The 10659-nt window shown below is 35.2% G+C and overlaps 3 protein-coding genes and 1 long non-coding RNA gene across 4 annotated transcripts; 1 reads left to right on the top strand and 3 right to left on the bottom strand.

The window, feature by feature from the left end:
• Nucleotides 1-348: 348 nt before the first annotated feature.
• LOC126890153 (uncharacterized) lies at nucleotides 349-1518 on the bottom strand. Its single transcript, XM_050659003.1, has one exon. It carries the CDS (start codon nucleotides 1516-1518, stop codon nucleotides 349-351), a length of 1170 nt encoding a protein of 389 aa, XP_050514960.1.
• Nucleotides 1519-1701: 183 nt separating this feature from the next.
• On the bottom strand, nucleotides 1702-2550 carry LOC126890152 (uncharacterized). Its single transcript, XM_050659002.1, has one exon. The coding sequence runs from the start codon at nucleotides 2548-2550 to the stop codon at nucleotides 1702-1704; it is 849 nt and encodes a 282-aa protein (XP_050514959.1).
• Nucleotides 2551-5798: 3248 nt separating this feature from the next.
• LOC126889962 (uncharacterized) lies at nucleotides 5799-6867 on the top strand. The gene is made up of 2 exons (XR_007700238.1): nucleotides 5799-6181; nucleotides 6280-6867. It is a non-coding gene; the product is annotated as an uncharacterized LOC126889962 (long non-coding RNA).
• A 1796-nt stretch (nucleotides 6868-8663) lies between these two features.
• LOC126889957 (uncharacterized) lies at nucleotides 8664-10421 on the bottom strand. Its single transcript, XM_050658728.1, has one exon. The coding sequence runs from the start codon at nucleotides 10327-10329 to the stop codon at nucleotides 8818-8820; it is 1512 nt and encodes a 503-aa protein (XP_050514685.1). The 5' UTR covers nucleotides 10330-10421; the 3' UTR covers nucleotides 8664-8817.
• Nucleotides 10422-10659: the final 238 nt, after the last annotated feature.

The raw sequence follows: 10659 nt of genomic DNA, 5'->3' as shown, positions 1-10659 counted from the left end.
TCAAAAACACTACGGCTGCATAAGCTTTCTTACTTGCATCTGAAAAGGTGTGCAAACTCCAATGGTCAGCTTCAATGGGCCCAGCCTGGATCCAACGTGGAATCTCAATACTCGACAGTTCAGGAAGATGAGTAACCCATTGACAAAATTCCTCAGCCATGTCATTCTCGACTGGTGCATCCCATCCCAGGTGCTTTTCCCAAAGTTTCTTCAGCAACAGTTTAGGGAACAGAGATACTGGACAGGTAAAACCAATAGGGTCAAATATACTCTGAGCTACAGAAAGCATCAGTCTCTTAGTTATGGGTTCTTTTCCGACCACTCCCTGAAAAATTTCACCATTGATTTTTAGTGTGTCTCTTGAGAAGTCCCAGAGAAGACCAAGAACAGGGACAACTGTTTTTGTACTACCAGAAGACTCCACCCTCTCAAATCCATCTTAGCTTCCTCCATGATGGCAGTTGCTTCTGATACGAACTTTCTCAACTCATTCTCATCAGTAACACTAGTCACACAATTATCTACATAGAACCCAATCATAAGCCTTTCAATTGTATTTTTAGAGTACGGCATATCATTACAACACTTCTCCAGCGCCTTTATCAAATGAAATTCTATAGTAGCACCCAGAAGAAATGGACTACAGTTGACTCCAAAAACAACTCTCCTATGTCGAAATACAAATTCCTTTCCTTCATTGTTTACCCATAGGAACCTCAAAAAATCTCTGTCCTTCGAATGTACAGAAATTTGAAGAAAAGCTTTTCGAATATCCGACACCAAACCTATTTTTTGTTGTCTGAACCGTAATAACACAGAAGGAATAAGTTCAATAAGATTAGGCCCTACCTCTAAACACCGGTTCAAAGAAGGACGACCCTGTTCATGAGATGATGCATCAAAGACTGGCCTAATTTTCGTGGTTTCGCTAGTATTTTTAATAACGGGCCTGTGAGGCAAATAGTGCACACAATTATTCTCTTCGGGATTATTTACTATTTCGATCACACCCTCGTTCAACCACTCATTGAATATTAAATTATACGATTCAAACAAATTGGACTTTTTCAACTTATTTAAAGTAGTATCTAACCTTCTTCTAGCGACAACTAAATTATCTGAAATTAAAGGATGCTTGTTCAACCAAGGTAACATAACCTCATACCTACCTTCGTTGTCACATCGGATAGTCTCATAGAAAAAATTCTTAGCCTCCTTGGCCGCCACCTCTCGTGTCAATTTTTCTACAGGATCGGTTATCCCAATAATATCAAGCTCCCAGAGTTTCGCCACAGAAGAACTATCAACAAACAACGCAATCGACATCATAGATGTGCTGAAATTAGAAGCAACTGCCGGCACCTTGCCCATAAGAGTCCAACCTAACAAAGTTTCAACTGCTACAAGACCACACTGTAACTGATATTTCCTCCCTGTATACAATTTGCCTACAACATCAGCTCCTAACAAAATCTCAATTGATGCTATATGTCCGACATCGCTGAGCGAAATATTCATGTCACTAAGTTCCTCAACCCAAGGGCCGTGATAAACAGGAGAGACATTTGCACAAATTTTTGGTTGATCTAAGGCATCAAATGAACAAGAGTAAGCTCCTTCACTCGCAGTTACCTTGTATAATTTATGTCGTTGTTCAGAAGTACTTTTACCGCCAAATAACGTATGTACGATATTTTCCGTTCATTTAGCAGAAAAACCCATTTCTTGTGCGGTACGCTGTAAAATATATGTTCTCTGCGATCCAGTGTCAACAAGTGCCCTTACTTGTTTAGTACCATGTGCACTTCTTATGTTTACTCGCAGAGTTTGTAAAAAAACCTGTGTAATATTCAAATTCGCAAGCGTCTGATCCTCAGACCTATTTTCTTCCGAGCGGCTAATACTTGAGGTCGATGTATCAATTTTGTTAACAGGTAAATCAGGACACATCAAAACAACATGGGATTTACAACACAAAATACAATTCAAACGTGCTCTACATTTCTTCGAAGAATGTAGCACCTTCAAACATCGAAAACAGGCTTTCTTTTCTGACAATGTTCGTCGTTTCTGTTCCATAGACAATTTTTGTGCTTTAAAACAATTGATACTGTCATGCTGTCCTTCGCAAAAAATACACCTGTCAACCTCATAATTTATCAACCCAGCAGCGGTCGCTGACGGCTGATCAGTTCCTTGCTTTGGTAATTTTATATTCTTCTTTTCAACCAGGTTATTGGATTTATATTTATTTTCAGTCGATAAACCAAAACCTTCCGTTGCTAAATTAATTTTTTGTTCATTTTGAACTTCATTTTGTAGAAAACTCATTAGCCCACTTAATCTTGTCTCCAAAGTTGAAACTTCTGCAGATTCTTCGACATTGTGCATGGATACGGAACCAGAAGGCCTTAAAAACTGTGAAGATCTATGCCATAGTCTGATCATATCCTCCGGTAAACATGACTCAATAAGGGGATACAATATTGCCGCATATTTGTCAGCAGTTATGCCTAAGGTCTCAAGTGAACGAAGTTGACTCTCTATCATATCATATAGTGCAGAAACATTACAAGAACTACTAGAAACTCGACTCAAAATTAACTTTAAGAGCTCCCTAATATATACTTCGATCTGGAGATCCTCTCTGCCAAACCTAGACTTCAAACTCTATAATTTTTGAGTAATAATCGGCTACTGCAGGAAAACTCTCCACTAAACGTCTGGCCTTACTACCGTCTACAGTGGCTTGTCTCAAATAAGCTATTTTGTCGTTTAAATCAATCGATGGATCATCATGCACTACTTTGAACTGCGACCAAAATGGAAGCCAATCTATCAAGTCCCCAGAATATTTCTTGAATTCGATTGGAGGTAATTTAAAACTGCGCTTACCTTTTATTGATGACTCTGAACTTACTAAACTGGGTCTGTCTTCACATTTGTACTTCAGTTCATAGTAGCGTGTGTTGTATCTATCCTTTGCCTCCATCTCACTGATTAATTCTGCTTCGGAAGCCTTTTCGACCATAGCTTCAAATACCGCACTTTCCACGACACAAAGCTCATTGTACTTAACTTGTAAAAGTTCCCACTGTACACTAGTTTGTTGCCAGGGTCGAGTGTCCACCGTTTCAGATAACAAATTGTCCAAAACATTAGCAGCTGTCGTAAAAACAGTACGAAGCACTGTTCGGCGTTTTGTTTCTAATTCTAATGCCATATTTCTCGCTTACAAGGGTAACAACTTCGGCCGAGCCTCACGACAAACGAATTTATTCGCAGGAAAAAAGTTTACACTAAATAAGCGGAAACAACTAACTTTTAAGCACACCCGTATATATTTAAGTCCTTATCGCGGTCGCCAAAATGTTACGTTGGGATGTCCACGAGTTACTTCACGCAAAGATCCCTGGTTCGAAATTAAATTATAGAAAATAACTTTCGATTACAGAAAATTACCCCTATTAAAAATACGCAAGTGTAGCTTAAAATAAAGTTTTTATTTGGATGTTATCCGAAGAATGTTACAAACTCGACTGACTGTTTGTTCCAACACGACCGAGAACCGTCACGAAACGGCAACGCTCCTGCGCAGTAAAGAAAATCCGTTCCAACAAAAATATGATCGTCATCGGATCGTCCTTCCCACTGTTCCAACAAGAATTGTGATCTTTCGGTGACGGTTTCGTGATGATCATTTCAGTAATCGGGCAAATGCATAATGTGCTGGTTGGACTGACTTGAGCACTAGGATTTAATTCTTTAAATTTTTTGAGCCTTTGATCGACTAAAAGCACACAAGCTTTAACCAACAAAAATGACAAATATATGATTACCGTCATGGGACGATAACTGGGCGATACAATTACGAACATGCGCACAACAAACGGTACAAGTAGTTTCGTGACGGTTTCTGGGCCGTCCAAAAGTTCATGTTGGAACAAACCTTTTAAAAACATATTACAATATCTACACATTTCTTAAAACGGCAATATATTCTTATCAAGGGTTTCAATCTGAAGTGGGCTAGTAAGCCCAACCATCTCTTCACCTTAAAACAACGAAAACCAAGCCATATGGCTCGCCGTATGTATAAAGCAGAAATATCTTTTAAACACGGAAATAAATCGATGAAATGTACACAAAACGCGAAAATTTCCTTTTTTTAACTCGCTTATCATAGGTTTGTTCCAACACGACCGAGAACCGTCACGAAACGGTAACGCTCCTGCGCAGTAAAGAAAATCCGTTCCAACAAAAATATGATCGTCATCGGATCGTCCTTCCCACTGTTCCAACAAGAATTGTGATCTTTCGGTGACGGTTTCGTGATGATCATTTCAGTAATCGGGCAAATGCATAATGTGCTGGTTGGACTGACTTGAGCACTAGGATTTAATTCTTTAAATTTTTTGAGCCTTTGATCGACTAAAAGCACACAAGCTGTCACCAACAAAAATGACAAATATATGATTACCGTCATGGGACGATAACTGGGCGATACAATTACGAACATGCGCACAACAAACGGTACAAGTAGTTTCGTGACGGTTTCTGGGCCGTCCAAAAGTTCATGTTGGAACAAACCTCATGTATTTCTCACCGATTTCAATAGTCCATTCTTTCACGGTTTTTGCTCTAAATTTTAAAGAACCGCTTGGATTGACATGAAATTTGGCATACGCATAGCTTACATGTCAAAGAAAAAAAGTGATATTGTGCCGATGTGTGCTTTTGCCCTGGGGGTGACTTTCACCCCCTCTTGGGGGTGAAAAAATATAAGTCCAAAACAAGTCCGGAAATGGATAAACTGACTAATTTTAAGTAACTTTTGTTCTATAGAGCTTTTTCGCAAGTCAACACTTTTCGAGTTATTTGCGAGTGAATATGTTCATTTTTCAACAAAATAACTACATTTTTAGACGGTTTTTTGCAAATAATTCAAAAAGTAAGTATTTTGTCGAAAAAAAAAATAGTCCAGGAACCGAAGTTAAAGGGTAAGGAACCGAAGTCACCTCGCAATTTTTACAGAATCGATCGATTTGCTTGAAAATTTGAGAATAAGTAGTAGATAGTCCAAGGATCAAAATCTATATGATGCAGAAAGGCGCTTTTACCATGGGGGTGGTTGCCACCCCATCTTGGGGGTGGAAATTTTTTATTATATTTTGACCGCAAAAGTTGATAAAAACATCCATTCTAAGCAAAAAATCTTCTATAGATTTTTTTGATAAAATTCACAGTTTTCGATTTATTCGCTGTCGAAAGTGTTAATTTTATATCTAAAAAATCAATGTTTTTCGATATTATACTCACTTACGATTCACTCAATTTTTGCCACAGAAAAAATTTTTCAAACCAAGTTCTTGGAAATGAAATAACCTACAATTTCATATTTAAACATTTTTTCGTATCTCTGATGTTAATCTTTCTATTCTGAAGAAAATGGCATTTTTACCAAAGTACCAAAATTCGTTATTCGCTTTTAGCTCCAGTTTTTTTAAAACTAATCATTCTAAGCTAGTGAAACCTCTAGAATCTATTAATAATACATCAATAAAGAAGAACGAATAAGGTTAATGACTAAAAGCAGCACCGACTTACATTATTATGCTTCCAATTTGATTTCTTCCTTTTTTTTCAAAAAAATTTATTGATTTTTTAACCGTACCTTTTTTATTTTTAAAAAGAATTTTGTAGATTTTTACAAGGACTATAACCCTAACAACACAAAACATTCCAGGAATGTACTATCAAAGTTCTATTAATGTTTGAATGTACTGTACATTCAAGGAACATTCGGTGAATATCTGATTAAGTTATTCGTGGAATGTTACCACAAGACATTCTATGAACATACTACCAATGTCCTATATTTTAAGAGAGGCCATTTACTATTCAATTTGCATTCATTTTCAAATTTGCTGCGCGTGTATATGTATTTAGGCAATCCAAACCACGTGACTTCTGGTTCTGGTTGGCATGGCATCATGGCATACAGGTTACAGAGGTTATGTTTGTAATATCATTTCATTTCATCATTTTCACTGTTTATCGTCATATTTTGGATTCATTTGGATTTCGTTTGCTGTATTTTGTGAACTTTATAAACTTTACCACACTGCAAAGTGATTATTTAAGGAAATTATTATTGGAGACACCAGATGTTTGGAGAAAGGTAGGGCAAACAATTTTTATCAATGTTCATTTTTCTCTGATATTTATCAATATTGATGAATTTTGCAAGCAATAACATTATTTCTTTTATTGTTTTAGATATTTATTGAAGCTGAAAATAATTGGGGATTTAGATCCATATACAATTCAGTCAGAATTGGATTTTACCATAAAGTGCATTCCACCAAATTACTATTATAGATATTATAGATGAAAGCATACAAAAGCCTTCAGGCACATAAATATTTTACAGCTGGATTTGTTTTTAAAGTTGGAAGTCACAAGCAACAACTTCGTAAGTACCTACAAGAATATTGAGGAAATCCAGCTCCTGGATACTACTGGGCAAACTAGAAGATTGAAGAGGACAAAGCCTTTTGAACTAGTTTGAGTGATAGTGAAAAGCAGAGCATAATGCTTGTGTGCATGTGTATGTTAGAATAGTGCGGTTAGAAAAGCAGAGCATAGTGCTTGTGTGCCTGTTAGATTAGATAAGAGACGCTATGGGTAAGCTCTTCATTTTAAGGAACAGTAGTAATTTAGGTTAAATTAAAATTGCTCATTGGTCAGAGTTACGACCAGATTGTAATTCTAATGAACAATTCAATACAATGAATCGTCATCGTAGTGATGATTATGGAAAAAATTATATGACAAGATTTTGTGCAATAAAAATGTTTATATTTATCAAGGATGTATTATTTGGTATGGCTACATATACAGTCGGAAAAATGAAAGAATACCCATGAATGAACATATAAAACACGCTGTATTTTCCTGTCACCGTATCACAAAGAAAATTGTCCAGTGCAAGTAACAATAATTATTACATGTACTTGTGCTGACCAGTTTTTTGTGTGACACGGTGACAGGAAAATACAGCGTGTTTTATATGTTCGTTCATGGCTATTCTTTCATTTTTCCTACTGTACTTCTGGTATATCGTCGGTGATGTGACAATACCTCCTATCTGCTTTTTCATGAATTTTGTAGGAGATGAAAAACTTGTTTGGGCCACCTCGTGTTTTCATATATTTTTTGATTTGTTTTGTAGTAAATTCAACTATCTATTTACTACAAAACAAGTCAAAACTTACGTATGAAAACAGGAGGTGACCGTAAAAAATGTTTTTCGTCTCCTGCAAAACTCATGAAAAAACATATAGGAGGTATTGTCACATCACTGACGATATATTTCAGAGAATGTCTAAAAAATATACTTTGAATGTCCTAAGAACATTCATGGAATGTTTCAACAAGACATTCACTCTAAACAATATACTGTGAATGTTCAAAGAACATTCGTAGACATTCATGGAATGTTCCAACAAGACATTCAAGGAATGTTTAAAATACTGACACAGCACTTTCCTGGGACTTTCCAGGGACGTTCGTGTGCTTTTGGGGACATTCCAGGAATGTTTTCAATGTCCTGTGTGTACCTTCTAGGAACATTCCTGGAATGTTTTGTGTTATTAGGGAAAGATATTAATATTAAATCCTTTTAAAATCCTCAGTCGCAAGAAGAGCTGACTTTAAAAGGGTTGGTAAAGGTGGTTTTTGCATGTTATTACAAGTTTTAATTGTCAATAGCTCACTCAGTTTTTAAAAACAGCGCCAACTTACATTATTATGCTTCCAATTTGATTTCTTCCTTTTTTTTTTTTTTAAATTTATTGATTTTTTAACCGTACCTTTTTTATTTTTTATCTTAGAAAGTTTGTTAAAAAAGAATTTTGTAGGTTTTTACAAGGACTATAAGGATATTAATATTAAATCCTTTTAAAATCCTCAGTCGCAAGAAGAGCTGACTTTAAAAGGGTTGGTAAAGGTGATTTTTGCATGTTATTACAAGTTTTAGTTGTCAATAGCTCACTCAGTTTAGGACGTAAAAAATATTTTTGCAACTTCCTAGCAACTTTGTGCATTGAGAATGATTTGGTAAAATCATGCGATTTTTCGAAAATTATAGACATCTTTTCACTTTTTGCTAGGGGCCCGCTCATCCCTCTCGGCGGCTCTGCTTGCACGAATATGTAAATGAAAATAAAAATATTCAAACGGCGAATATTTGTTTACTTTGAAGTGTTGAAAACACCGACAACGTACGGGAACACGACAAATATTCGGCAAGCACTAAAATTGGTCAATGCCAAACAGCGTTGCCAGATTTTTTTTTTGCCAAGTCGGGATTTAGGAACTTTTTGAGTGAAAAAAGCGGGATTGTTTCGTCGAAAGCGGGACATAGTGAAAAAAGGTATATAATCAAAAATATTTGAATATTTATCTTTTTATTTTAGTTCAAATTACGTTTACGAGACATTAAGATAGTCACCTAGTGAAAATATCAATAGAAAATAAATTTTAATAAAAATATGGTATTTTAAATCACATTTACCTTATCATTAAAATATTGAGTCTTATTCGTCTTCTGAATAAAAAAATAATAAACAAATCAGAATCAAAAACGTTTTATTCGTTAGAAAAATGTGGCGTTTCAAACAAAAGTCATAGAAGTTAGAGTTACAAATTATAAGAGAATAATTTTATATATTTATAAGAATAAAAGTTATAAAAGATATAAGAATAACAAAATAAGAACAATAAGAGAATATTTTAATTATTTATAAGAATTACTTATTCATATTTTTGTGAGGATTTAACTTCTTTCAAAATATCCCTTTTCTCTTTAGTAAATTTAAAGAACTCTTCACAGGATAGCTGTAGATTAAACTGGACGAGTAATTCTGCTTTAATTAACTTTACGGAACATTTATTTCTCGCATCTGACCATTTCAAATTCATCTGCGAAAAAACTCGTTCCGGAAAGCAGTTTGACGTTGGAGTACTTAATATAAAAGATACGAGTTTAAACATATTCCTGGTATCTTTTTTTGGAAACTGTTGAAAGAGCTGTTGCCATTTCTGTGCGGTGGTGGCAGTGGTGTCTTTGGAATTTCCCACTAATACGTCCAAAGATGATTTCAACAAGTTAAATTCTTCATATAGGTGATCTACCGAAATATTGTCTGTCAATTTCAATAAAGCGATAGCATTTTCAATCATGTCGAAACTAATTTCAGTTTCCAGATTTAGGAATTTAAGTCTAGCAAAAATATTCTCATCTGAAAAATTATAACGTTTTTCTATATATTTTTGGCAATTTGTGTAAAATAGTTTAAAGTCTTCGATGACTTTGATCTCTTCAGATTCAACTAATTTATTTAAAATAAGTTTCGTCTGGTAGCCGAAAAACCCATCCTTCTGTCTTTGAATCAGTCTTGAACGGAAGAGGCATAATGACTCATGCATTTCGGTTATGGCAATGTCATTTCCCTGAGACTCTTTTATTAATGTACCAAAAGCACTCATCACATTATAAACAAAATTCAAGTAGGCTAGAGTTTTTGTTTCCTCTGCTTCAGAACCAAAAATTTTTTCAATGGCTTTCGCACATGATTCTTTTTTATCAAAGTAGCTTTTCAAAGCAGGCCAAACCTTGATTATTCTCTCAACAGCAGGACAGAGCGACAAAAATCTTGTATTTACGTGACGTAATAACTCGACCCACTCCATTTCCGTAGTTTCAAATATCTCCATCAATTCCGCACGACGTTTAGCTGAATGTGAGAAATGGCCATATATTTTTAAGATGATAGCTTCTACATCGATGTCTAATCTATCACATGCAAATTTGCTCATGTTATGCAAGATGTGAACTGAACAGTTAGCTTTTAATATTTTTTCGTTTTTGTAATGAAGATTAGTGAATACAGAATGATTTGAACCAAAGTTTACATTTGCATTGTCTGCACCATATGATGTTACTTGCGATAATTTTAAGTTATGTTTATCCAGTGTTTCACAAAGTACCTTTGTTATTTGGTCGGCAGTTTCGTCATTACTCTCCACAAAATCTATTAATTTGTTTTGTATTCCTTTGTCAAAACTGAAATATCGCACACATATTGGAAACATTTTCCGGTTTCCTTTATTGCTGGCATCCGTAGAAATCGAAAAAAATAAATCTTCTTTTAAATTTTGAACTACGTCCTTCAAAGCTTCTTTTGCCAATACTTCACAAACTATTGCTTCGCTCTTTGTCCTACCACATTTAACATTCTTAGCTATCTTAGAATCGGCGTACATGAGAGGTAATAACTTTTGAAAACAATCCAGACTATTGTAGCTTAACGAATGTTTAACGGTGTGATATACAGAAGTAATTTCTGCAGCTGACGTTTTGTATATAATATCGCGATCACGATCAGATGTTGAAGTACCCGGTGCCTGGAAATAGCTACAGTCCATTCACTTTACAAATTCCCAACTGTAAACAAACGCACGTGGAAGCTAAACAGGGCCGTACTGAAGTGTATCATATGTTTTTTTAAAAATATTTACTTTTGAAACTAATACCGTAAGAATTGCTTGAAATTTAATTGTAAACAAGATTTTGTTCTTTTTAAGGGGAAAGGC

Source organism: Diabrotica virgifera, chromosome 8 (genome assembly GCF_917563875.1).
Source record: "Diabrotica virgifera virgifera chromosome 8, PGI_DIABVI_V3a".
Taxonomy (NCBI): Eukaryota; Metazoa; Arthropoda; class Insecta; order Coleoptera; family Chrysomelidae; genus Diabrotica; species Diabrotica virgifera.
Note: the sequence above shows the minus strand (reverse complement) of the source record. Positions and strands in the feature narration are given on the sequence as shown.

Coding starts and splice junctions, on each gene's coding strand:
- LOC126890153 (XM_050659003.1), bottom strand. CDS start 1,518: ATGAATATTTCGCTCAGCGATGTCGGACATATAGCATCAATTGAGATT.
- LOC126890152 (XM_050659002.1), bottom strand. CDS start 2,550: ATGATAGAGAGTCAACTTCGTTCACTTGAGACCTTAGGCATAACTGCT.
- LOC126889957 (XM_050658728.1), bottom strand. CDS start 10,329: ATGTACGCCGATTCTAAGATAGCTAAGAATGTTAAATGTGGTAGGACA.